This window comes from Rhincodon typus, unplaced genomic scaffold, assembly GCF_021869965.1.
Source record: "Rhincodon typus isolate 14 unplaced genomic scaffold, sRhiTyp1.1 hic_rhity00000504, whole genome shotgun sequence".
Classification (NCBI taxonomy): domain Eukaryota; kingdom Metazoa; phylum Chordata; class Chondrichthyes; order Orectolobiformes; family Rhincodontidae; genus Rhincodon; species Rhincodon typus.
In genome coordinates this window covers 20109-48062 of record NW_025966142.1, presented here as the reverse complement: position 1 = coordinate 48062, position 27954 = coordinate 20109, and the positions used below count along the sequence as shown (strand labels likewise).

Genomic DNA, 27954 nt, shown 5'->3' with positions numbered 1-27954 from the left:
TCTCTCTCTCTCTCTCTCCCTGTTTTTTTCTCTCTCTCTCTCTCTCCCTGCCTCGGTCTGTCTCTCACACTCCCTGGCTCGCAGTCGCTTGTGCTGCCCACCTCGCGCTCGCCCAGTCCGTCTATCGCTAACCCTAACCCTGTCCGTCTCTTGTTCACTCTCTCGCTCTGATTGTCTCGATCACTCGCACTGCCTACCACTCTCTCTTGCTTGCTGTCTCACTCCCTCCCGCTCATTCTGTCCATCTCTCTTGCGCTCTCTACCCACCACCACTCCCCTCCCCATCTTGCTCGCTCAGGCTAGCTCTAGCCCTCTCTGGCTATTTCGCTCGCTTGCTCTGCCTGTCTCTGTCTCTCTCTCTATCTTGCTCGCTCGCTCTGCCCAGCTCGCTCTTTCGCTCTGCCCGGCGCTTGGTCACTCTGTCCATGTGTCGCTTGCTCACTCGCTCTGTCCGTCTCTCGCCCTCACCACCTCCTCATAGATCTCACCTGAACCTTCCCTGTCTCAGTTCCAACCATTCTTCTCTCCCCATTGTGAGCTGGGGCCTGTCTGAGTGAGAGAGGTTTCCATTGTGAGCTGGGGCCTGTCTGAGTGAGAGAAGTTTTGCAAGTGCTGGATGCTTTAGAGGGCTGACTCCCATTCTGGCAGCCTTTGGTGAGAGGAAGCCGGAACCGGCCAGCCCGCAGCAGAAGGGAAGAGGGTGTGGGAACAAATGAAACTGTGATGAATCAGCAGAAGCTGTGCAGCGCAAACATGGATTGTGTGTGACAGAGAGTTCCTGTATTAGGTTTCGAGCAAGGCTGCTGTTGTGGGGGCGGGAGCAGAGTAGGAATGTGCTGATGCGGGCTCTCTTCGTCTCTGCCACTGGCTGCTTTCAGTGAGTTACTTCATAGCACAGAGAGGGTGAGGGCAGGCAGGGTTAAGAAGGCTTGGAAAGGGATAGGAGGTGGGCCAGGGAGGCAAATTGGGAGACTGGGTATTAGTGGAAGCCAGTTTGCCTGTACCTTGCTTTGACAGGGGCAAATAATCGACACCGTCAGGAATGGGTCTGTGGTCCCTGCCTGGCATGCAGGCCAGATTCCCAGCACCCGTTCCCCACCACCACCCCTCCTCCCCCCCCCCCCCGCCCAAAACCCCACAGGCCCACTCCTCTCCCTCTCTTTCGCCCCCTGTATAAACCTACACCCTTCTTCTTTGTCCAGTGTTCTGTTTTGGCAGGAGGCTTGACTGCAGATTTTGAACAGGCTCTCGGGCAAGGTTTAGGGTTTGAATTTGTCACACAATGGCTTTGTAGGGGGTGAAAGCCATTTAAAAAAACAGTTGCGAGTCAAAAGATAAGGGGAGGGTGATCTTAAGGTTGAATAAGGAGAAGGACTGGGCTTCAGGTGCAAGAACAGGTTGGATCCTAGAGATTATACAGCCTCCGCATTGTTCAGGGGTTGGAGAGGGCACGGCTGATTTTGTTTGGGGGCTGTGGAAGTTGGCGAGATGGGGTGGGGGGTGTTCATGGAACAAGTGGAGGAGGAAGAGAACGGGGCTGTGGAGAACTGAGTAGGCTGGGAGTGATTTAAAAATGGGGGTAGGAGGATGTGTTTGGCAAAATGTGCAGGTAGATAAAACAATTATACTTATTTGGGGGATGCGTCTAGGTAGGATGCTGTTCAGAGGGTCGATATGGGCTTGATAAGCAGAATGGTCTGCTTCCACACTGTAGGGATTCTACGATTCTAAAACATCCCTTTTCAAAGTGAGTAGTAAGCAAAGTTTCACACTGACCCAAACAAGGGCTAAGATTTTAGGTTCAGGCAGAGGTCGATTTGTAAAGGATATCTTGGAGAAGGTACTGAGAGAAAGAGTCGGAGAGATTTAAGGGAGGAATTATAGAGTTTAGCATAGCAAGCAGCTCTCGGCATAGACACCCATGATGGATTGCTTGTTGTGAGACGCCTCGTATTGAATAATTTTTGTGGACTTGAAGTTGATAGATCAAGGAGATGCTTTGGTGTTTTTGTTTTGAAGGTATCAGTCAAAAGATGCCATTAAACTTTTCTTCAAACGTGGCCTTTCTTGGAAACCGTGTAGTTCAGGGTAATAGCTGGTGTTGGTTACTTGAACTCCCTCAAGGGAAAATCTGACTGTTCAAATAGCCATAGTCACAAAACAATGTTTGCAGACTGGGCTTTTGAGTTGAAAGCCTGCCAGAGAACAAGCAGCTCCGCTCACTTCCCCCTTTTGTTTTGGCTGAAGCCACCTTTGCTGTGAGTTTGGTGCAAAACCAGGTTGTTCCTCTGGAAGAGTGACCGAGATAATTCCTGAACATTGTGCCATCCTGAGAAAGCTGTGACTGCCAAATCTCCCAGAGATAACCCGTTTATAAACTGACGCTGTCTCATTCTGCTGTCTCTCTTTCCCTCTCCCTCAACAGCAGCTCTGCTTCTCAGCCGGACAAAGTGAAACAGGCTGTGACCGTTCCCACCATGTCATCTCGGGTGCTGTTAAGGCAACAGTTGATGCGTGAGCAGGCGCAGGAGCAGGAGAGGAAGGAACAGCAGGCAGCCGCACAACTCCAGCAAGAGCGGGCCCCTGCTAACTTCTCCCGTGCAATTGACGTCAACGGGCCCTTGGGGCTGCCAGCCAAGGCCCAGGTCCCTATGGAGATCCTGAAGGTGAGTCAGTGGCCACAGGGACAGGGACTGTGGGCCTTGGGCCTGAACACAGCCCAGACAAATGGTCTAGAATTCTCCCGCAGACCCTCATTCGACTAAATGTTTTCTTTATTCCCGTATGTCTAGGGTAAGCACAAAGGAACTAGTAAGTGCCTTGTGCTATATAATGTTCGAGACCCCGCTCTGCCATTCTGCTTAATCATAGAGTCATAAGGGCACAGGAAAGATGCTGTGAAACTTGAAAGGGCGCAGGAAAGATTGACGACGATGTTGCCAGGGGCTGGCGGGTTTGGACTAGAGGAAGAGCCTGAATAGGCTCCAGCTATTCCCCACTGGAGGCTGAGGGGTGACCTTACAGAGGTTTATTAAGTCATGAAGGGCATGGATAGGGTGAATAGCCAAGGTCCTTTTTCCCCAGGAAAGGGGAGTCCAAAGCCAGAGGGCGTAGGTTTAAGATGGGAGGGGAAAGCTTTAAAAGGGACAACTTTTTCACACAGAGGGTGGTGCGTGTATGGAATGAACTGCCAGAGGCTGGTATAATTATGACATTTAAAAGACATCTGGATGGGTATATGAGTAGGAAGGGTTTAGAGGGATAGAGCCAAGTGCTGGCAAATGGGACTAGATTGTTTTAAGGTATCTGGTTGACAGGCTCTGTATCCATCCTGTACAATTTTATGACTAAGTCAATGTTCTTTATAGAGCAGTCCAGTCTGTTCCATTCATCTCCCCCGTCACAGAAATGGTAACTGTACTGAAGTAGGCCATTCGGCCCATTGTGTCTTTCGATCAGCAGTTCATCATCTACATTCTGCCTTTGCCCTGTGCGTTCTTTCTTTCCAGATAATAATCCAATTTGAATGAACCTGCCTTAGTAACACTCTTGGATTTCAGACTCTAACCACTCGCTGCATGAAAAGGTTTTTGGTTCTGTCACTTCTTTTTTTCACTTCTCTTAAATCTGCGGTCTCTGGTTCTTGATCAGTCCACTAGCAGGAGCAGTTTCTCCCTGTGGTACGCCAGCCATTATTTTTTTGTTTGTCTTCATCTCGGGTCACAATCAGGACCTGGCGACTCATTAACCCAAAGCTCTTGTACTTCACTCGGTAATTCTTCCCTGGTGATTATAACTTGAAAATTGCAGAGTCACACAACATGGAAACAGATCCTTTGGTCCAACTAGTCCATGCTGACCGTTATCACAAATAAACTAGTCCCACCCGCTTGCGCTTGACCCAAAGCCCTCTAAACAATTCTTTTAATGTACTTATCCAAATGTCTTTTAAACATTGTAATTGTACCTGCATTCACCACTTCCTCTGGAAGTTCATTCCATACGAACCACTCTGTGTTTAAAAAAAAAATTGCCCCTCATGTCATTTTTAAATCTTTCTCCTCTCATCTTAAAAATATACCCTCCAATGTTGAAATCCCCCACCCTAGGGAAAGGACACCTGTTGTTCACCTAATCTATACTCCTCATGATTTTATAAATCTCTATAAGGTCACCCCTCAACCTCCAGTGAGAAAAAGTCTCAGCCTATCCAGCCTCTCCTTAGAATTCAAACCCTCCATTTATCCCTGCCTCCTGTTTGCTGATTTGTAACTATTTCTAGGATGTTACTCTTGTCCTCTGTTGTGAAGACCAATGCAAAATATCTGTTCAGTCATCATTTTGAACATATGTGTCGGATGTTCTATCCACCTTCTCCCTGGAAAACAGCCCCAACTTCTCCAAACTATCCATGTGACTGAAGTTTCTCATCCTTGGAATCATTCCTGTGAATCTTTTCTACAGATACCTTAAAACACTCTCCTATCCCTTCACATCCTTTCTAAAATGCAGCCCCCATAATTGGATGCAATACTTAGTTGAGGCTGAACCAGTATTTCACAAAATTTTAACATAATCCCCTTACTCTTGTACTATATACCTCTATTAATAAATCTCCGGATACTGTATGCTTTATCAACCGTGTTCTCAACCTGTGCTGTCACCCCCAACGATTTATACCCACACACCTATGTCTGTCTGTTGCTGTACCCCTTTTAGAAATGTGCCCTTTAGTTTTTATTGTCTCCCCTTGTTTTTCTACCAAAATAATTCATCTAACGTTTCTTTGAACTGAATTCCATTTGCCGTTTCTGCTTTTTAGAACGTAGAATTGTACAGCCCAGAAACAGATCCTTCATTCCAACTTGTCCATGTTGACCAGATATCCTGAACTGGTCCAAGTCCCATTTGCCAGCATATCCTTCTAAACCCTTCCTTTTCAGTTACCCACCCAGATGTCTTTTAAATGTCGTAATTGTACCAGCCTCCTCCATTTCCTCTGGCAGCTCATTCCATGCCCCTCAAGTCCCTTTCTCCTCTCACCTTAAACCTATACCCTCTAGTTTTGGACTCCCATATCCTGGAGAAAAGACTAATTTGTTTTTGCACCAATTTGTGCTTTTAAAACTTCTCTAGACCATCTTCCTCCTCCGTTCACAATGCTTCAAAGTTTCATAGTAATTGCAGACTTTGAAATTGTGCCATGGACACCAAGGCCTATGTTATTAATTTATGTCAAGAAAAACAAGGATCCCACGCTGACGCCTGGGAAGTTTCACTGCAAACCTTCCTCCAGCCTAAAAAGCATTTATTGTTTCCTGTCGCTGAACCAATTCCACATTATTGTAGCATCTATCAATTCTAATCCCGTTTCCTTGCGCTTGGCCATAGCCGTAAATTCGATGGTGTTTCAAATGCTCATTTAAATAATTCTTGAATATTTTGAGGGCTCCTGCCTTCTACCACCCTTTCAGACAATGAGTTCTAGATACCCATAACCCACTGGGTGAAAAATGTTTTCTTCAAATCCCTTCTAAACCTCCATACATTGAAACTATGGCCTCTGGTTACTGATCCCTCCACTAAAGGGAAAAGTTCTACCCTGTCAAACCTGTCTCAGCTCTTCAGAACTTTGTTTGCCTCAATCAGATTCTCGTAGCCTTCTTTGTGCGAAGGAAAACAGCTCCAGCCTTCACATCAGGTCATTGAAGAGTCATCTAGACTCGAAACATTAGCTTGCTTTCTCTACATCGATGCTGCCTGACCCGCTGTGATCTCTAGCATTTTTTGTTTTCAGTACAGATTCCAGCATCTGCATAATTTGCTCCGACCCAGCCTATCTAGTCTCTTTTTTTTTCCCATAGCTGAATCACGTCAGCCCAGTCAACATCCTGGTGAATGTCTTCTGTGATCTCTCGTGCAATCAAATCCTTTCTATAGTGTGGTGACCAGAACTACACACAGTACGCCCACATGTGGCCTACCTAACATTTTATACAGCTCCATCATCGTCTCCTTGCTCTTGTAGTCACTGTTCTGACAAATCTGAGGAGCAATATTTTCGCGCAGAAGGTGATGCATGACTGGTATGAGCTGCCGGAGGAAGTGGTGGGGGCTGGTACAATTACAACATTTAAAAGGCATCTGGATGGGTACATGAATAGGAAGTGTTTAGAGGGATAGGGCCAAATGCTGGCAAATGTGACTAGATCAGTTTAGGATATCTGGTTGGCATGGAAGAGTTGGACTAACGGGTCTCGGTTTGCAGGTCCACTGTTCCCTAAAAATGGCAACACAGATGGCCAAAATGATTAAGAAGGCATATGGCATGCTTGCCGTTATCGGCCAGGGCATGGTCTTACAAGAGTTGGCAAACCACATTGCAGCTATATAAAACCCTTGCTGGTCTCTCATCTGCAGTATTGTGTGCAGTTTTGGTCACCACATTACCAGAAGGATGTGGAAGCTTTGGAGAGAGTGCAGAGAACATTCACCAGGATGTTGCCTGGTCTCGAGGGCATTGGCTATGAGGAAAGGTTCAAAAGACTAAGATTGTTTTCAGTGGAAAGGCTGAGAGGAGACCTGATACAGGTCTACAAAAATATAGAGAGGCATAGATAGAGTGGATAGTTAGAGGCTTTTTCCCAGGGTTGAAGTTTCAACTACAAGGGGGCACGGGTTGAAGGTGAGAGAGGGAAAATTTAAGGGAGATGTGTGAGGGAAGTTTTTCATGCAGAGCCTGGAACGCACTACCGGAGGAGGTGGTGGAAGCAGGCATGTTGGTGATATTTAAGAAGCATCTGGATGGTTACATGAATAGGGAGGGAATAGATGCGAACCAAACAAGGGCAGGAGGTTTGTTTTTAGTTTAATTAGGGCATGATGTTCGGCAGAGGCTTGGAGGGCCGAAGGGCCTGTTCCTGTGCTGTATTTGTCTTTAGATCTTTTGTCTGTTTCTGTGCTGTATAATTCTCTGACTCTATAAATGCATACACATGGCAAGTGAGTTACAATATAGAATAATGTACTTCGTTGGCCGAGCCGGGAAGGCAGATTATTAATTGAATGGAGAATGATTGTGGAAAGGATGAGGTATAGTGAGACTTAGAGATCTACCGCGCAGAAACGTGCCGTTTGGCCCATCGAGTGTGGACCAGTCAAAAACGAGCGCCTAACCATTCTAATTCTAATTCCATTTCCCAGCATTTGGCCTGTAACCTTGCATGTCTTGGCATCTCTAAGTACTTAAATGTTATGAGATTTTCTGTCTCAACCACCCTTACAGGCAGTGAGTACCCAATTCCTGCCACCCTCTGACTAAAATTTTTTTCCCTATGCATGCCCTCTAAACCTCATCCCCCTTTCCATAAATCTCTGCCCCCAGTCATTGATCCCTCCACCAATGGGAAACGTCTCTTTCTGTGTACCCTTGTAATTTTGTGTCTCCCAATCATGTCGTCTTTCAGTCTCCCCTAATCCATGGAAAAGAACTCTGTCTATCCAATCTCTCTTCATAACTCTCCTGGCAACATCCTGGACAATCTCCTGTGATCCTCTCCATTGCATTCGTCTCTCCTACAATGTGAATTCCAGAACTGCAGACAATACTCTAGCTGTGGCATAACCAATGCTTTATACAGTTCTAGCATAGCCTCCCTGCTCTTAAGCTCTTTGCCTTGGTTAAGAAAGGCAAATATCTCATCAGTAAGTTTAATGAGGTGGAGGACAGGTTTTTAAGTCGTAATGGATTGAAGGGTTATGGAAAGCGGGCACTGAGGCCAAGATGAGATCAGCCATGATCGTTACCAAATGGCAGAACAGACTCATTAGGCTGAATGGCCTACTTCTGCTCCTACATCTTTATAGTCTTCTGCTGCCTTAACCACTTTATCTACCTGTCCTGTTACCTTAAGGGACATGCAGACCAAGATCCCTCTGATCCTCGATGCTTCCCAGGGACCTACCGTTCATCACGTATCCCCTTACTTCGTTTGTCCTGCCCAAGTGCATCACCTCACATTTGTCCAGATTGAATTCCATTTGTTGCTGATTAGCCCATCTATCTAAGGCTATCCTCCTTATTATTTACCCACAAACGCTTTGTATCATTCCCGAACTTACTGATCAACCTTCCGACTGTCAAGTCTAAATGGTTTATATTAACCTCAAACAGCGAGGGCCGTGACACTAACCTTAGCGGGACCCCACTGGACATGGGCTTCCAGTGACAAAAACACCCCTCGACTTATCACCCTCTGCTTCCTACCAGTAAGCCAATTCAGGATCCTTGGATCCCGTGAGCTCTTGGCTTATTTGTCTTATGTGGGACCTTATCATAAGCCTTGCTGAAGTCCGAGTGGACTGCATCAAATGTATTGGCCTCATCTCCGTGTCTGGCCACCTCTTTGGAAAATTCAGTCCAGTTGGTCAGACATGACCTCCCCTTAACAAAACCATGCTGACTGTTCTTGATTAATCCCTGATTTAAAGTACAGATTAATTATGCACCTCCAAATCACTTGCCACTGTGGTTAGACTGATGGCCCTGTTCTGACTATGAAGGGAGTAGGATAAAGGTTTACCAGGCTGATTCCTGGGATGGCATGACTGATCTCTGAAGAGAGACTGAATAGGTTAGGACTGGGTGGCACAGTGACTCAGTGGCTAGCACTGCTGCCTCACATCACCAGGGACTTGGGTTTGATTCCAGCCTGAGGTGACTGACTGTGTAGAGGTTTGCATATTCTCCCTGTGTCTGCTTGAGTTTCCTGCGGGTGCTCCAGTTTCCTCCCACATCCAGAGATGTGCAGCTTAGATGGATTGGCTATGCTAAATTACCCATAGTGCCCAGGGATTTGCAGGCTAGGTGGGTTAGCCATGGGAAATGTAGGGTTAGGGATAGGGTAGCAGAGTGCGTCTGGGTGAGATGCTTTTCAGAGGGGTGGTTTGGACTCCATGGGCTGAATGGCCTGCTTCCATACAGTAGGGATTCTATGGTTCTACATTTATTGATGTTTAGAGGAATGAGAGGGTACTTGGAAACCTATGGTATTTTAACAGGGTAAACACAGGAAGGAAGTTTCTGATGACCCAGGGAGCCTAAAACAGGGGTCCCCATTGAAGGATACGGAGTAGGCCATTTAGGATTGAGATGAGGAGAAATGTGCTCACCCAGAGAGTGTTGAGCCTGTGCACTTCTCTGCCACAAGAGGCCAAAACACTGCATGCTTTCGAAAAGAAGTACTTGGGTCTAAAGGGGGTCACAGGGAGAAAGGGGGAAGGAGGTTACTGAGTCAAATGATCAGCCATGATCATATTGAATGGTGGAGCAGGCTCGTTGGGCCAAATGGCCAACTTCTGCTCCTATTTCTATTTTTCTATGCAAGTATATGGTGAAGAGGATATGGGACTGCAAAGGAATAGATGGGTTAAGTGAGTGAGTAAAGTGATGGAAAATGGAGTATAATGGGTAAGTGTGAAGTTGTCTATTTAGGCAGGAAGAACGAAAAAGAAGCCTGAAACATAAATAGTGAGAAATTGCTGAGTGCTTACTTGCAGAAGGACCCCGGTGTCCTAATGCATGAATTGGGGTACAACAAGTTATTAGGACAGCAAACGGAATGGTGTCATTTATTGCAAGAGGAATTGAACACAATATTGGGGCCGTTATGCCTCAGTGACACAGGACACTGGTGAGACCGCATCTGGGGTACTTGGGAAGTCTGCAGAGAACTGATCATCTTCATCCCAGAGTACTAATGGTAGCGGCCCTAGAACAATTACCTACGTAGTTTCTTCAGTTCTAGGTGCAGAACTCCATCTCTGTTTCATGCCAATGTTGTCCATGACTGCTGGTTGTTTGTCCATCTCCATTTAGGGTGCACTGCTTCTGAACAGTAACAGCCTTGATGCTAACGCAGGGGAGCAATGCATCGTCCTGGATTCATATCTGTAGCGACAGAAAGGTCTGTCTGTTTCCCCTAACTATCAAATCTCCGTGTATCCCAGCTGCTGTTAGAGACAAGGGAGAAAATCGCAGGAGTCCTGACCTAAATTTTCATCAAATCCCTAAAGTGTGGAAGCAGGTCGTTTGGCCCATCGAGTCCACGTGGACCGTCCAAAGAGCATCCTACCCAGATGCACCCTCCTCCTCTGTCCCTACAACCCTGCATTTCCCAGGGTGAATCAACTTAGCCTGCACATCCCTGGACACTATGGGCAATTTAGCATGACCAATCCACCCTAACTTGCACGTGGGGAGAGTGTGCAAACCCCACACCGAAAGTCGCCCAAGGGTGGAATCGAACCCAGGTCCCTGGTGCTGTGGGGCATTAGTGCTAACCACTGAGCCACTATGTCACCCAATGCTTCAGTTTCTCTCTGGCCACAGGGGAGCTGCCAGAGGACTGGAGAACAACTAATGTGGTTCTACAGTTCAAGAAGTGTGGTAGAGATAGACCAGACAGTTTCAGATCTGTGGGAGTGAAATAATTGGATAAAATTCTGAAGGAGAGAATAATCTCTGTTTAGAGGAGCAAGGTTCGATCGGGGATAGTCAGCTTGGCTTTGTCAGAGGGTGGTCATGCCTAACAAATGTGGTGCAGTTTTTTCTAAGGCAGCAGGGCAGTTTGATAGGGCATGGGGAGGCGATGGCCTAGTGGTATTATCGCTGGACTGTTAATCCAGAGACCCAGAAAACATTCTGGGACCCGGGTTCCAATCATATCTCGGCAGATGGTGGAATTTGAATCCAATAAAATATCTGGAGTTAACAATCTAATGATGACTGTGAATCCATTGTTGATTGTCAGAAAAACCCACCTGGTTCACTAATGTCCTTTAGGAAAGGAAACTGCCATCCTTACCTGGTCTGGCCTACATGAGACTCCAGACCCACAGCAATATGGTTGACTCTGAACTTGCGCTCTGGGCAATTAGGGATGGGCAATAAATGCTGCCTAGCCAGTGATGCCTTCATGCCATAAACAAATAAAGAAAGAAAAGGTCAAGAAGGCATGTGGGAGCTTTGCTTTTGTGAGCCGAGGCATAGTTTATAAGAGCAGGGAAGGTTATGTTGGAGCTGAACAGAACTTTGGTTAGGCAACAGGTGGAATACTGTGTGCAATTCTGATCAGCACACGATAGGAAAGATGTGATCGCACAAGAGGGGCTGCAGAGGAGATTCACCAGGGTGTTAGTTATGAAGAGAAGCTGGATAAACTTGGATTATTTTGTTTCGAGCAGACAATGTTGAAGGGGGACCTGATAGAGGAGTATGAGATTATGACAAGAACTGGGTGAATAGAAAGCAGCTGTTCCCCTTAGCTAAAGGGTCAAGAGCAAGGAGGCACAACATTTAAAAAGCACAGTGAGCACTTGAAATGCAAGGCTAAGGGGCTTGGACTAGAAAGTGAGACTAGTGCAGATTTAATGTAGTTATAGCTAAGATTTGATTGATGAAGGGCCTCATCTGTACTGTATGATTGTATGATTCTTCTTATTATTACTCTTCCAATCTTTGTGCTGTTTTGTTTAGCTGAGCCACCCATGGAGTGGGCTCTGACAGCACTCCTAAGATGAACTGTCACTCTTTTGCGTATGCAGTAAGAGCACCCCTCCACTATCTGCCTGTTTCTTCTTGACTACCTGCCCTTGGGTATCTCGATTGTTTTTGAAATTAATTTTTGTCTCCGTTTCTGCCAGCCCTACGGTAGTGAATTATAGGTCGTTACCATTTTGTTGCATAAAATAAAGGTTCCTCTTCATGTTTCCCTTGCACCTCTTACATAAAATCTTAATAGGCTTGACAAGGTCAGAAATCACATGACACCAGGTTATAGTCCAACAGATTGATTTGAAAACACAAGCTTTCGGACCCTTGCTCCTCCTCCAGGTGTTAGCGAGGTGGTATCAGGCACAGAATTTATAAGTAAAAGATCAAAGGGTCACACCACTGATGAGGATGTATTAAACAAACCTAAGATGCTGTTAAATCTTTAATCAGTTAGAAGGTTTGAGTTGATTAATGCGTACATGTAAATCCCCGAATTCCTTTCAAGTCACTGCCCAGAGAGAATTAGACAGTTATGAAAGGAACAACGTGCCAGAGGAACGGGGAGAAGTTGTGAGAATGGTTTTAGGATGCTTATTCAGAGAGCCACCTTGGAAACAATGAACTTAATAGTGGTTGCCGGCAATTAAACGGTTCAGTCATATGCTGATAGAAGGAAAAGATGAGATTTGGATTGGGTTTCGTGTAAAATATAAAGCAATTGGACCAACTGACACTCTGAAATTTCATTGTAACTGGCGTTGCAGTTTGTACGTTCCGCAATGTTGCTAGTTCCTTTTCAAGGTCCCTTTAGTAATAATTTTAATGAATACAGCTTGCCAAATTTTATTCTGTTGTCAAAAGCCAATGCTTGAAATCTGAAGTGCAACTGGAAAATGGCGGATAAAAACAGGGAGAAGTGTGGATGCTGGAGATCAGAAACAAAAAAACGTTGCTGGAAAGGCTCAGCAGGTCTGGCAGCATCTGTGGAGAGAAATCAGAGTTAACGTTTCAGGAAAATGGTGGGACACCCTGTGGGTAGAGAAGCAGAGTACGCATTTCTGATCAGTGATCTTCTGTCAGCACTGTTCTGAGCAAAGGTCACGGAGCTAAAAGGTTAATTCTATTTGTCCCTCCCCAGACATGCCTGACTTTGGTGAGTATTTCCAGTGTATTCTGTTGCTACGTGTTCTACCGTATCATCTTTTTTTTATGTTCTGAAGGGATAATGAAATCATTGAACTGACACTGCTGCAAGCAGATTAATGAACAATGCTTTCTGATATGTTATCACTATGTCCACACTCCTTACACGGACATTGTTCCATGTAAATTTTCATTTGAAGTAACATCTTGATGGAATTTGGTCAAGATAAGTTTGTGGTCGTTTCATCTTTGGCAATTCCCTTGACTTCGATGAAAATGTCTCGCATCTCCTGTTTCTTCATAGTCGTTCAACATGGAAACAGACCCGTTGGTCCAACCAGACCATGCCAATCATAATCCCAAACTAAACTCGTCCTACCTGCCTGTGTTTGGCCCACATCCCTCCAAACGTTTCTTATTTGCATAAGTACATGAATGTCTTTTAAACCTTTTAACTGTACCTGCGCCCTCCACTTTCTCTGGAAGTTCATTCCACATGAACAACTCTCTGCGTAAGAAAAAAAAATTGCTCCTCCTGTCTTTTTTAAATCTTTCTCCTGTCACCTTAAAAATATGCCCCCTAGTCCTGAAATCTACTACCCAAGGGAAAAGACACTTGCCATTTACCTTATCTACACTCCTCATGACGTTATAAACTTCTATAAGGTCACCTCTCAACTTCCTATCCTCTGTGGAAAAGAAAAAGTACCAGCCTTTCTCTATAACTCAAACCTTCCATACCCGGCAACATCCTGGTAAATCTCTTCTGAACCCTCTCCAGCTTGATAATATCCTTCCTGTAACTGGGCAACCAGAACTGGACACAGTGCTCCAGAAGAGGCCTCACCAACGTCCTGTACAACCTCAACATGACGCCCCCACTCCTATACTCAAAGGTCTGAGCAACGAAGACAAGCGTGCCAAACACCACCTTAACCACCCTGCCTATATCTGATGTAAACTTCAAAGAATTATGTACCTGAACCCCGAGGGCTGTCTGTTCTACAACACCATATTAGGCGCCACCATGAATTGTAAGGCTGTTCTTGTGATCGTGGCTATGAGATGTTTTGTGTTGCCTAGAGCGGGCAGGTGGAGCTTGTGGTTTAATACCTGGCATGAAATCCCATCATTAAAAAGTGAAACTGACCCATTTGAATTTCTCCCCGACAGGTGCAGACCCACCTGGAGAACCCCACCAGGTACCACATTCAACAATCCCAGCGCCAGCAGGTCAAGCAGTATCTATCCACCACCATGGGGGCTAAGGCTGCCAGCCCAGTTCTGGCTGGCTCTCACTCCCCTGGACCTGGGGCAGTGGGCAGCACCCCGAACAGCCCCATGGCCCTGCTCAAAATCGATGCCAACCCGGAGAAGGAGGTGAGCCCTTCAGCTGGGATGTCTGCAGGAGGTGTTTGCCAGGGGTTTACAGGGTTATTTATTTGTTGGAGCTTAGGGCATTTAAGGAGCGGGTGGAGGCACATCACTTGCTGATAGTCACTGAGCCTTCAAGGGGGTATTCAGAGGAGAGACGGGCTTTATTAAAAAGAGGCATGTTGTTTCCTGATTTAGAGGGTCATATTTCACTTGAGCACAGTGCTTATGTGTCTGTGGTTGTGGATTTGGGTTTACTCTGATTATTCAATGCTGCAAAGTCATTTAAAATTGGTTCAGGATTTACTCTAAGGGTTTATCGTGGTTTGGCGTGTATATTGCGGGCACCGAGACGGTAATGACTCTGTTCCGGGGTGTGTGCTGGGGCGTTGCTGTATGTGCTCTGAGTGTATCTTGGAGTTTTTCAGACAACTTCAGAAAGGGACTTGGGTGGCATCTAATGGGGTGCTTGGCTTTTTACGAATTGTGGCTGTCGTCCAATCGGACGTGATGGAACTGGCTGTGTTCACAGATGGACGATGTCATTGACGAGATCATCAGCTTGGAATCGAGTTACAATGACGACATGATGGGATTGGCCAAACCGGTCCTCCAGATGCCCAATACCGTGAGTCCACCTACTGCATGGTCCCTCGCGCTCTCCGCTATCTCCGACCCACCCATATCCCATGAAACAAGGGCAGAATAGGCCAACCTGTAACTCTTGGGATCCCTATTAGTAACTGGCCTCACATCAGCTACAAATACAGGTACAAGAGTGATAGAGGTACAAACAAACGCAGGTGGGCAGGCACATTCAATGTGAATGTGGTTACACCTAGGCTGGGAGGGTGGATTTACAGCTCTACCCCCTTGGCAGGTGAGTGCAGTTAGAGTGTTGCCATCTTGTGGGAGGGTGGCATTACAGCATCTTTCTAACTTCCAGCTGAACCTGCAAGTTAACCTTAAGGGAATCCTGAATTAGTATTCCCAAGTTCCTTGTTCAGAAAGTAGTCTGTGCCTCTACTTTTCCTACCAAAGTGCAGTGAGCTCACAACTTTCCCATGTTGTATTTCAGCTGCCGCTTCTTTTCCCACTTTCCTAGCCTGTTCAATGCATCTTCCCCACTTCCTCAATGGTACCTACACCTTCATATACATTTATGTTATGGTGCCTCCCTCTGGTGGAAGGGCAGTGTTACAGTGCCACACCCTTGTGGAAGTACGGTGTTGCGATGGCCTGTATCTTTTGACCCATACGTAAATATTGAATGCCATGGTGTCTGTAATATTTTATTATGTTTCTTGCTGTGTCTCTTTGAATTTTCTCTACACTAGATGACAGCAGTCTAACAATCTTTTCTCGCTCTCCCTCTCTCTCTCTTACCCCATGCACAGTTGCCAGTGTCCAGGAACCTGCTGAGCATCTACACCACTCAAAACATGACAAATGCAACAGTTACCATCAGCAACTCGTGTCCAGCCAACTTACCCAACAGCAAAGAGAGCACAGGTACTAGGGCCACTGGGCACCACCTCCCTTTCATGTCATTTCTTGTTCCTCCTCTTTGTGTTTTTTTTTAAAACTTATTCTCTCTCTTTGCACCACCAGCTCCTTGTTTGCACCGTACTCCCAAACGCTCTTTCAGCTGAGGCTCAGTTCTTAACACTTACATCTGAGTCTTAGAGTTCCAGCTTCAACTCCTATCCCGGGACAGGAGTTCAGTAATCTAGGCTGACACTGCAGTGTCAGAGATACTCTGTTGTCCATCTTTTAGTTCCAACATTAAACCATCTGCCATGGTTGGGTGGATGAGAAAGATCCTGTGGTGCAGTTTTAGACAGGAGTGTGGGATTTATTGCAGGGTCATGGGGCTAGAATTCGCCACTTGATCATCACCGCAGCAACAGATGACTTGGGGTCATAGAGTTGTACAGCACGGAAACGGACCCTTCGATCCGACTTGTCCTAAATTAATCCAGCCCCATTTGACCTGGATTCCTCTAAAACCTTCCTGTCCATGTACCCATTCAGATGCCTTTTAAACTGTACCAGCCTTCACCACTTCCTCTGGCAGTTCAATCCATACATGCACTACTCCTCTGTGTGAATAAGTTGCCCCTCGGGTCCCTTTTATAGCTTTCCCCCTCACCTTAAACCTGTGCCCTATAGTTTCGGACTCCCCTATCCTGGGGGAGAAGACCTTGGCTATGCACTCTATCCATGGCCCTCGTGATTTTATAAACCTCTATAAGGTCACCCCTCCGCCTCCGATGCTCCAGGGGAGAAAAGCCCCCAGCCTATTCAGCCTGTCCTATAGCTCAAACTGTCAACAACATCATTTTCTGAACCCTTTTCAAGCTTAACAACATATTTCTTATCGCAGGGAGACCAGAATTGCATGCGGCATTCCAAAAGACTTGATTTATTGTGCTTTGTTTTGCTGCAACATGAAAATTGATTGCCGCACATGCAATATTACAACAGTGACTAGACTTGTTTGGCTGGTTGGAAAACGCTTTGAGACAGCCTGTGGTTGTGAAGTGTGTTACAGAAATTCCATGCTGTTAGGCCACCATCCTCACCACCACATCACTAAAGCAGTCTCTGCACTGTTCGCATTAAACACTCCCAGAACAGGTTCAGCACATACTGAGTACCGGGTGGCACAGTGGTTAGCACTGCTGCCTCACAGCGCCAGGGACCCTGGTTCAATTCCAGCCTCGGGCAACTGTCTCTGTGGAGTTTGCACATTCTCCCTGTGTCCTTGTGGGTCTCCTCTGGGTGGGCTCTGGATTCCTCCCGCAGTCCACAAATTAGGTGGATTAGCCATGCTAAAGTGCCCTGTAGTGTGCAGGCTAAGTGGGTTAACTATGGTAAATGTGAGGTTATGGGGATAGGGTGGGATGCTTTTCCAAGGATCAATGTAGTCTCAATGGGCCAAATGGCCTGTAGGAAATTCTTTGAATTCAATGATAAAACTGTGGGTTTACTGCAGCTTTGAATGACTGTTGCCTGTATTAATCTAGCCTGATTTCTGTCTCTTTACTGCCTGCAATGTTGAGGCAAATTGCACAGCTGTCAAAACATGCTGCAGTCCTTTAGCCCTTCCTGGCCTCTTCAGTTCTGGATTTGGGTTCAGGATCCAGGAGCTGTTCTAAAAGCAAAATGTTACGGCTACTGGGAATCTGAAATAAAATCAATGCTGGAGAAATTCCACAGGTCCGGCAGCAACTTTGGGAGACAAAAACTGAATGAATGAACGTTTTGAGTTCAGTGTGACGACTCTTCAGAGTCTTGACTGCTTCCCCGTTTTGTCCTGGCGGATTAGTTTCCATTACTGGATACTTTGGGATATTGTATTTGGGGAAGAGGGCCTTGAGCAATTGGTTTCATGTTCTGTGCGTTGTGTCTCAGTCTCTCTTTATCTCTCTTACAGATGCCGATGTCAAAGCTTTAATTAAAGAGAGGCAGAAGAAAGACAATCATAACCTAAGTAAGTATTACGAGATAGTAGGAACTGCAGATGCTGGAGAATCTGAGATAACAAGGTGTAGAGCTGGATGAACACAGCAGGCCAAGCAGCATCAGAGGAGTAGAAAAGCTGACGTCCGCTTTCCTGCTCCTCTGATGCTTCTTGGCCTGCTGTGTTCATCCAGCTCTACACTTTGTTATCTAAGTAAGTATTAAGCAAGGCAGCCCCCACAGCCTACCCCCTCCTCAGTCCCATTCCAGCATGTAAATGTGACTCAACCCCCACCAGAGATTGCTTTAGGGCACAAGGTAAACTCGCCTGAGGAGGGCAGTATGCAAATGCAACAAGACCTCATTCAGCCAGCTTGAAAACTAAGAATGTGATGCTGACCGTGTGCTCAGAAGTGCTAAAAATACACGGTTGCAAGGTTATGAGTCATAGAGTCGTACAGCATGGAAACACACCCTTCGTCCATGCTGACCAGATATCTGTAAATTAATCTAGTCCCATTTGCCAGCATTTGGCCCATATCCCTCCAAACCCTTCATATTCATTTATGCATTCAGATGCCTTTTAAATGTTCTAATTGTACCAGCCTCTGCCACTTCCTCTGGCAGCTCATTCCATATGCACACCACCCTCTGCATGAAAAAGTTGACCCTTAGGTCCCTTTCCCCTCCCACCTTAAACCTATGTCCTCTAGTTTTGGACTCTGCTATGCTGAGGAAAAGGCCTTGGCTATTCACCCTATCCATGCCCTTCATGATTTTATAAACCTCTATAAAGTCACCCCTCAACCTCTGATGCTCCAGGGAAAATAGACCCAGACTATTCAGCCCCTCCCTATAGCTCAAACCGTCCATCCCTGGCAGCATCCTTGTAAATCTTTTCCGCGCCCTTTCAAGATTGGGCAACTGAGGCAAAGGCTGGAACCCTGCAGTGTTGGTGATCGATTATCAGATGGTGCGATGGGTTTTGGTTGAGACCTGACGTGGGAATGAGAGAGGAGAGTGCAAATGATTGAATGTGTAACGAAGAAAAGGAAGGAAGGGAAAACAACAGTGGGGTGGGGGGTGCAGGGAAGGGGGTGATGGGGAAGGTAGCCAACTCTGGCAGTGAGAAATGCGGGTTGGGAGTAGATAGACGTTGGCCTGAGAGAGATAAGGAAGGAGTCGGGTTATTATGAGAGGTCTATCGCAAATACAGTCTGTTGCTGTGGTAACCACTGTCAGTCCACTGCTTCCTGTTCATTTCATTTTCTTTCTCCTAACAGTTGAGAGGAGACGAAGATTCAATATCAATGATCGGATCAAAGAGCTTGGTGCTATGATCCCAAAATCCAATGATCCGTAAGTTTCCCTCCTCTTTCTGAGCACATCACTCAGCCCTCATCGATTCCGTTGTGAAGTTAGAGGGTGCAATCTGTGATGGAGTTGTTGGCTTAACTAATCCAGGCTAGACCACACCCATACTCTTGCCAAAGGGTACGGCATGGGGTTAGAGAGAGTAAAGCTCCCTCAACTCTATTAAATTGGAAGTGAAATACCTGTACTTCAGACTATAAAGTAAACAGACCATAAAGTTCGCTGTACCGCGAGCAACCCCAGGACAGGAACTGAACAGGGTTAGCTATAGACTAAAACTCCCTCTCCTCTATTCCCCCACCCATCAAGAGCACCCAAGGCAAGGACAGCACAGCGTTCAATACACAGTAAAACGATGTCTGCTCTTTTACACTGAAAGCAGACTTCAGTCTAGTCTTTTAAACGGAATTAAAAACTCACTCTATACTGTCCTGCACAACAATCCCAGGTAAGGGACAGCACAGGGTTAGATACAGAGTATATCTACATCTACATTGGTCCCATCAGATGCTCCCAAGACTGGTATAGCACTGTGTTAGATACAAAATAACTAACTTAAGCTCCCTTAACTCTTTTAAACGGAATGTAAAGCTCATTTAACACTTAAACAGAATGTAAAGCATCCTTCACTCTTTTTTGAACAGAAAGTTTGCTCTTTCAAACTGAAATTAAAGGTCTCTCTGCTCCTCTGAACAGAATGAAAAAGCTTCCTTTTATACTCTTAAACTGAAAGTAAAGCCGCACTGTGTTCTTTTGAACAGAAAGTAGAGTTTTCTCTGCTGTTTTAAAATGAAAGTAAAACTGGCTTTCCTATTTAAACCGAAAGTAAAGGTACTTCGAAACTGTCGCTTTCAAACACTGATGGGAGAGGGACAGCGTGGAATTAGATACAGAATAACACCTTCATTACTCTTTTAAACTGAAGGTAAACTTCTTCATACAGTAAACCCATCAAACTCTCTCAGCACAGGGTTAGTTACAGAGAAAAACTTTACCCCTTTAAACAGAAAGTAAACTTCTCTCAACAATGTTCCCATCAAACATCCTTAGACACCCTTATAGCATGGGGTTAGATGCAGGATAAAGCTCCATCCACACTGCCCCATGACTATTTGATGAGGACGGGTACAAGATGATCCGATGCTGATGGATTCTCTATTCGTGTTGTTTGTCAGCGTTGGGATCAAGGCTTTTCCTAGCTGTCTGGGTCTGGTTCAGCAGTCTCACAGAGCTGCTGTATGTGAACCATGAGTCAGTCCCTCTTAGCTTTTCTAAGTTGCTGTCTCTTCCTTCCTTCTCCAGGGAGGCTCGCTGGAACAAGGGCACAATACTCAAGGCATCTGTGGATTACATCCGGAAACTTCAGAAGGAGAGCAACCGTTCGAAAGAACTGGAGATCCGGCAGAAGAAATTGGAGCATGCAAACCGCACCTTGCTGCTACGGATACAGGTATGATCCCCATGGCAACCGTTTCTGGAGTTCGCGCGCAGTGTCCTGCACTTTACTGGGTATAACTGGGGTTGGCATCTCAAGGTGGGCCCTGTGATAAAATTGCACCAATTTGCCTGGATATTGTGCAGCTCCAGTAACACTGAAGAAGCTCAACACCATCTAGGACATAGCCTCCCTTCGATCAACACACCAACAGCCCCTCCCTACATTGACTGCTTCACCCCTGGTGCACAGCAATGGTAATGTGTGCTGTCTACAAGATGCGCTGCAGAATTTCACCAAGGCTCCTTCAACAGTATCTTGTTAAACCCTCTGCACTCAACCCCTAGAAGGGGCAAGGAAAGCAGATCCCTATGTGGGAGCACCACCCCCATGCCTTTGGTATCCAGACTTGGGAAAAGAAAATGTTGTTCATTAAGTGTTGCTGGGTTAAATTTAAAATCCTGCACTTCAGATCAAGAAGGCACCTCGCCACTACCTACCTGGGGGAAATTAGAGACCGGCAACAGATGCAAACATAGAAAGGCTTTGATGTGGCTTCAGCGTGAGACCTGAAACCATGCATTCATTGGCCACTCATAGAATCCCTACAGTACAGAAAGAGGTCATTTGGCCCATCAAGTCTGCACTGACCCTCCGTGGAGCATCCAACCCATCCCCATTACCGTGCATTTCCCATGGCTAATCCACCTGGCCTTCACATCCCCGGATATTACAGGGCAATTTAGCAGGGCCTGTCCGCCTAACCTGCACATCGTTGCACTGTGGCGGGGGGAAACCCATGCAGTCACCCAAGGCTGGAATCGAACCCAGGTCCTGTGAGGCAGCAGTGCTAACCACTGAGCCACCATGTCGCCCTATCTAACAATTAAGCTGAAATGCAGTGCTCCTCAGAAGCTACTTTCTCTACCCATGTCTCCCCCCTGTCTCCTCGGCCTCACTCCAGCTTGAGCTTCTTGCTTCTGGTGTAGACAAGCGAAGGTACTGTAGGGTGGATGAGTAAACTGACTACAGCACCGTGGTACACAGAGCCACTCAACAGGAGGCAGAAAGGAGAAATGTGGTTGTAATTGGGAATAGTACAGTCAGGGGAATGGAAGCTGCTCTCTGGCCAGGGTTGAGAATCCCAAAGGCTGTGTTACCTGGGTTCAGGATGTCTCATCTGGGCTGCGGAGGAACTTGAGGTCAGAGGGGAAAGATCCAGTTATCATGTAGGTACAAATGATACGCATAGAAAGAGGTTTTGCTGAAGGAATATGAGCAAATAGGGGCTAAGTTTAAAAAAACAAACCAAAATGGTACAAATCTCTGGTTTCCTATCTGATCCACAAGCTAACTGGCACAGTGTCAACAAGATTAAAGAGGTAAACACATGGCTCAAATTGGTATGGGAGAAATTGGTTTGAATTCCTGGGACGTTGGCGCCAATACCGGGGAAGGAGGCAGCTGTTCCGATGGGACAGGCTCTACCTAAATCATGCTGCAACCGGAGTCATGGCAAATTTCTCAACTGGAAACAAGGTAAATGAGCTTGTAGTGCAGAGTGAAATTGGCAGGTACGATGTTGTGGGCATCTCTGAGACACAACTGCAAGGGGAGCAGGGCTGGGAACTGAATATCCAAGGATATTAGGGGAGGCAATGGCCTAGTAGTATTATCACTGGACTGTTAATCCAGAGACCCAGATGACGTCCTGGAGACCTGTGTTCAAATCCCACCACGGCAGATGGTGGAATTTGAATTCAATACATGTCTAGAATTAAGAATTTAATGACCGTGAATCCATTGTCAGTTGTTAGGAAAACCCATCTGGTTCACTGTCCTTTAGGGAAAGAAGCTGCCATCCTTACCTGGTCTGACCTACATGTGACTCCATACCCGCAGCAATGTGGTTAACTCTTAACTGCCCTCTGGGAATTAGGAATGGGCAACAAATGCTGGCTTAGCCAGCGACACCCTCATCCTGTGAACAAATTTTTTTTAAAAATCGAAAGGACAGGCTGATAGGCAGAGGGGGTGGGTTTGTCTTCTTAGTAAGATATATGGAATTAAATCGATATCACAAAGCGATATAGGTTCAGAAGTCATAGAATCTGTGTGGTTAGAGTTGAGGAACCGCAAAGGCGGTAGAGACCCCAAAAGGAGTTGATGTACAAGCCTTCTAGCAATCATCAGGATGTGGGGCAGAAAATAACTCCGGAGATTGAAAAGGCGTCTGAGAAAGGTGTTGTTGCAATAATCATGAGGGACTTCAATATGCAGGTGGACTGGAAAAATCAGATGTTGGTTGTGGATCCCAAGAAAAAGAATTTGGATTTTTGGAGCAGCTTGTGGTAGAGCCCAGTAGGGAACAGGCAATTCTGGATTTGGTGATGTGTTATGAGCAGACTTGAGCTAATGCTGAAGGAACTGCTAGGGGACAGTGACCTTAATAGAATCCACCCTGCACTTTGAGAGAGAGAAGCTGGAATCAAATGTCATAGTATGATTAGTAAATGTAACTACAAAGACATGAGCGATGAGCTAGCTAGAGTTGATTTGGAAGGGGAGCATTGGAGGGAAGACGGTGGAATAGCAATGGCAGGAGTTTCTGGGGATAATTCGGGAGGCACGGCAGAAATTCATCCCGAGAGAGAAGAAACATGCGATGGGGAGGACATGGCAAGTGTGGCTGAAAAATGAATTCAGGGACCGCAGGAAAGCGAAAGAGCCCATAATATGGTGACGATTAGTGAGAAACAACTAAGAAAGCATTAAGGGGGAAGAAGTTGAAAAATAGGGGTAAGCTAGCTGGTAATGTAAAAGAAGATTGAAAAGTGAAGCTGGAGAAGTAGTAATGGGAATGACTTCTCTGTTGCTCAGCTTGGAGGACGTTCAGCTGAATGGTCTAAACCTATGTCCTGTGTTCCTGCTTTTTGTATCTTTATCATGGTAAAGTACTTGAAAAGATATTCAAGACTGTGGAGCTAGTGAGATATAGCACAGTTTTGGCAGTATAAATTTGATGGGCTGCAGGGCCTCTGCTGTGCTATATGATTCTATTCTAACAAAGAAATGGTAGAGCAACTGAATAAGTATTCATGTATCAGTCTTCATGGTAGAAGACATTAGTGACATACCAGACCTTCAAGAGTGAGGGGGCAGAAGTGAGTTCAGTGGCTGTCACTATGGAGAAGGTGGTCAGGAAGCTGACAGGTCTGAAGGAGGATAAATCACCCAGACTAGTTGGACTACACCCTAAGGTTCTGAAGGAGATAGCTAAGGAGGTTGTAAAGGCATTGGTGATGACCTTTCACTGAAGTCAGGGATGGTCCCAAAGGGCTCAAATGGCTAATATAATATCCCTGCTTAAGGAGGGAGGGAAGCAGAAGACAGGAAATTATAGGCTAGTTAGCCTGTCCTTGGTCATTGGTAAGATTTTGGAGTCCATTATTAAGGATGAGATTGCAGAGTACTTGGAAGTGTGTGGTAAACTAGTGCTGAGTCAGCATAGCTTTGTTAAGGGGATTTCATGCCTGAAAAATCTCTTAGAATTCTTTGAGGAGGTAATGAGCAAGTTAGACAAAGGAGTGTTATAAAGTGGAAGTTGACCCCTCCACTACTCCAAGAACCAAACCTGAAACACCCAAAGAGGAGCACCTTACCCTGTAATCTGTAAAAGGAGTGTGAAAAGTGGTGTAACCTGCCTTTCAGTAACTTCTAGTGGTTAAATAAAATAAATCCCTGACACTCACTTTACAATAAACAAGTAACAGTTTATTTATCTAACTCTAACAGTGAACAAATTAACTAAACTATTAACAAACCGAATAAGTCCCTTCTAACTACTAACTATTCCCAAATAAAGAAAGATTCTAATGGTATGCTGTTCCGATAATTACTTACATTAAAAAAATTTAGTCTCAAAATTACAGACAGATTGCATGTCTTCCAGAATGTTCGGTGCCTTCTCTGTCAATTCTTCTGTCAAGCAAGTTATGTAGTTGAACCGTTGGTACCATTGTTATTTAGATGGTGCTTTCTCTAAGACATAGAGGAGGCTATGAGAGCTAGCAATTCTCTCTTGAGCTAAGAGCCGTTAGCTCTGGCGGATGGCACCTAGTTCTGGGACTTTGTCTAACTGCCCCCTTCTTTTTACACCCTTGATAACATATCAATATTTCTTACAATAGGAACTGAAAGAATTACAGATGCTATAAATCAGGAACAAACAAAATGCCTAGCAGGTCTCTCCACAGTTGTGAAGAAAAATTATAGTTAGCATTTCGGATCCAGTGACCCTTACTCAGAACAGAACTATGTTCCGAGGAAGGGTCACCGGACCTGAAATTTTAACTGAATTTTCTTCATAGATGCAGCCAGTTTTGTTGAGCTTTTCCAGCAACTTCTGTTTTTGTTTCTTATATTAGGATTGGTCCTATGTTGTCAAAACGATCAGATTTGAATTTAATAGTTTTTTGGTATCTAAGTACCTGGTTGAAATTGATTGGCTAAATTCAAAAGCCTGTTGTCTCAGTAAAAACTGCTGCTTGGTCTGCTAACTGTATGGTCTTTTGGTACAAATGCTTCAATTCGGGTGCTCTCTGCGTACTTGCAAACTTTCAAGCTGCTACTCTGGCAAGCATTTTAAATCTCTAAGCAGAAAGAGTACATTGTCTTTTAAAGGGACCACGCAATGCTTTCCCCACCTAGCATTTACAAACACCAAATTCTAACTTCCTGCCTCCCCATCCACAACTACTCTACCCAAGTTTGCAACAAAAGCAAGTGGGTGTAATCTGTTTGGATTTCCTGAAGACCTTTGACAAAGTGCCACGTAGGAGCTTGCTAAATAAGACGAGAGCCCATGGTGTTAGAGGCAAGGGACTGGCATGGATAGAGGATTGGCTGACTGGCAGAAGGCAGAAAGTGGGGATAAAGACGTCTTTTCCAGGATGGCAGGCAGTGACTAATGGAGTTTCACAGTGTGGACAGTGTTGGGACCACAACTTTTCATGTTACACATTAACAATCTGTACAAAGGAACTGAGGGCAATATTGAAGATGACACAAAGAAATGTGGAGGGACAGGTTGTTTTGCGGAAGCCAGGAGGCTGCAGAAGGATTTGGACAGGCCAGGAGAGTGGGCAAAGAAGTGGCAGAAGTGAAATACAGTGCGGTAAAGTGTGAAGCTATGCATTTTGGAAGGAAGAATAGAGGTGCAGATGATTTTCCAAATGATGAAAGGCTTTGGAAATCTGAAGCACTGAGGGACTTGGGAGTCATAGTTCAGGATTCTCTTAAGATTAACATACAGGCTCAGTCGGCGCTTGGGAAGGCAAATGTAATGTTAGTATTCATTTTGAGAGGGCTAGAATGCAAGAGCAGGGACGCACTACCGAGGCTGCATTTGGCCTTTTTAGTCCCCATGTCTAAGGAAGGATGTGCTGGCTTTTTTTCTCACCCTTCTGTGCCAGTCTTGATTTTGCTGTGTCCCCCTTGCTGGAACCTGGTCCCTGTCTCTGTGTCTGTGTCTGAAGGCAGGCCAGGGATTTGTGGGGTGGCGGGGGGGGGGGCGGGGGTGGGCGGGGGTGGAGTTTTTGTCGAAGGCGGTGACTGTTATTCTTTCTTGTTCCCCACTTGACAGGAATTGGAGATCCAGGCCCGCGTCCATGGTCTCTCGCTGAGCTCCCCCTCGGGCTTGAACACTGCCCAGCTGGCCGCCCAGGTCATCAAGCAGGAACCACAGAGCAGCCAGGCCACTGTTGAGCGCCCAGTACTTCCCAGCATCCCCGAAGCAGCAGGTCCAAGCATGGACCTGGGCCTGGACTTGGGGCTGGGTATGACTGACCAGCCGCTTGGCTTCGACTCCCTCGCTGATTTGCCCTTCCCACTGAAGCTGGACTCTGGCCTGGGTGACATCCTAATGGACGACTCGCTGTCCCCGGTTGGAGCCACTGACCCATTGCTGTCTTCAGTGTCTCCCGGAGCCTCAAAAGGCAGCAGTCGACGCGGTAGCGTCTGTATGGAGGAAGAGCCGGGCTGTTAGAGAGACCTCCCCCACCAACTCAACATGGTCAAGTAACATTTCAAGAAGTCAGCAATCTTCTAGAATTTTCCAGACGCATCAACAACCTCCTAGAATCTTACAATTCAACAACCTTCTAGAAATTTCTGCATATGTCGATCTTAGAGAAATCTCCAGACATGTCAACAATCTTCTAGAAACATTTAGATTCTTCAGAAATCCTTCCAGAAAGCTCTGGACATGTCAGAAACTTTTTAGGAACTTCTAGGCATGTCAGAAACATCCGGCAGCCCTCTGGAAGCTTCCGGAACTGTCAGCAATCTTCTAGCAGCGTCAGTAAACTTCTGGAAACATCTGAACGTGTGGGTAACCTTCGAAAAACTTCACGAACCATCAACTCTGTTCAAAAAAAAACTTTCTCTGTTTTTATTTTTTTAAATGTTTAATTTCTGTTTGTTTTACTTTCATTTTAGTGAACTCGAATCTCTGGCAAGACCGGAATTATGCCCAAAATTTAACAAACTGAGGATCCCTTGTCGAGGATCCCGTGGGTCTTTTAAAGGGATAGTGCGCTTCGTGATTATTCATTTATTATTTCTTTGGCCAGTGCAGTTCGGGGAAAGGCCGTTGCTACGGCTCATTTCCGTTTCTTCAGCGGCGCTTTGTTTGTCCTTTCTTGGCCCTCTCTCCACCAGGCACACAACCCACCCCATTCCTAAACAGAAAGGCCCAAACCGTGTGTCCTTTGCCTGTGCAGTGCTAGCTGTGACCATTAATAGGAGCAAGAAAAGGCTCCACCAATTCTGTTCCACTAATCGGAAAAAAAAACCATGACTGATCTGATTGAGGCCTCAACGCCACCTTCCGAGAATCCTTGACTCTTTGTTGGTCAAAAATCTGTCTAACTCAGCCTTGAATATACTCAGTGACCCAGACTTGAGCACTTTGTGGGACAACATTCGTCTAAGAGATGAAATTCCTCTTAGTTTCCATCTTAAGTGGGAGACCCCTTATTCTGAAACCATGCTTCCTTGTTTTAGACTTACCCCACGCAAGATTGAGGGAGAACATTGCTGTCGCTCTCACTCTCGCTCTCTCCTCCTCCCCCTTCAGGACCTGAAATGTTTCAATGCGGTCACCTCTCATTCTTCTCAACAGCCCAACCTGCTCACCCTTTTACAATCAGCCAAATGAACCTTATCTGAACTGCATCCAGTCCAAGTCTATTCCCCCTTGAGTAAGGTGACCAGAAATGCCTATATATCCAAGAATTTGAGGGACTTGCAGGTCAAGAAGTAGGTGGATGAGAGGGCAACTGGCTGGAATTTGTAGCTCCGCTTGGGTTAAGCATCTCTGGGATAGAGGGGATGGGGCAACAACGGGAGAGAAAGTCTTCTCTCTTAAACACCAGAGGGTGGCTAATGAACTGGGCCAGTGGACTGAAGCTATACCAGCATGTACATTGCAGAGATCATATAGTAATAGCACAACTTCAATGAGCAAAGTATCATTTTCACCATGCCAGTGTTGCAGTATGGTCGGTATTTGTTTAACAGATCTGTATAATAAAATTTTATACTCGTA

At 45.8% G+C, this 27954-nt stretch overlaps 1 protein-coding gene across 1 annotated transcript; it reads left to right on the top strand.

Annotated features, from left to right (window-relative positions):
- Positions 1–824: 824 nt before the first annotated feature.
- On the top strand, positions 825–27954 carry LOC109938194 (microphthalmia-associated transcription factor-like). Its single transcript, XM_048621337.1, has 9 exons — positions 825–877; positions 2426–2666; positions 13871–14077; positions 14604–14699; positions 15469–15583; positions 17511–17567; positions 18820–18895; positions 20213–20360; positions 25990–27954. The coding sequence occupies exons 1-9, from the start codon at positions 840–842 to the stop codon at positions 26389–26391; spliced, it is 1380 nt and encodes a 459-aa protein (XP_048477294.1). The 5' UTR covers positions 825–839; the 3' UTR covers positions 26392–27954.

What these genes read in the sequence shown, in the direction of transcription:
- LOC109938194 (XM_048621337.1), top strand. Translation starts at nt 840, where the DNA reads ATGCGGGCTCTCTTCGTCTCTGCCACTGGCTGCTTTCA. An exon ending in TCTGCCACTGGCTGCTTTCA is followed by an intron (nt 878 to 2,425) that starts GTGAGTTACTTC and finishes CTCCCTCAACAG; the next exon opens with CAGCTCTGCTTCTCAGCCGG. An exon ending in GAAAGACAATCATAACCTAA is followed by an intron (nt 17,568 to 18,819) that starts GTAAGTATTACG and finishes TTCTCCTAACAG; the next exon opens with TTGAGAGGAGACGAAGATTC.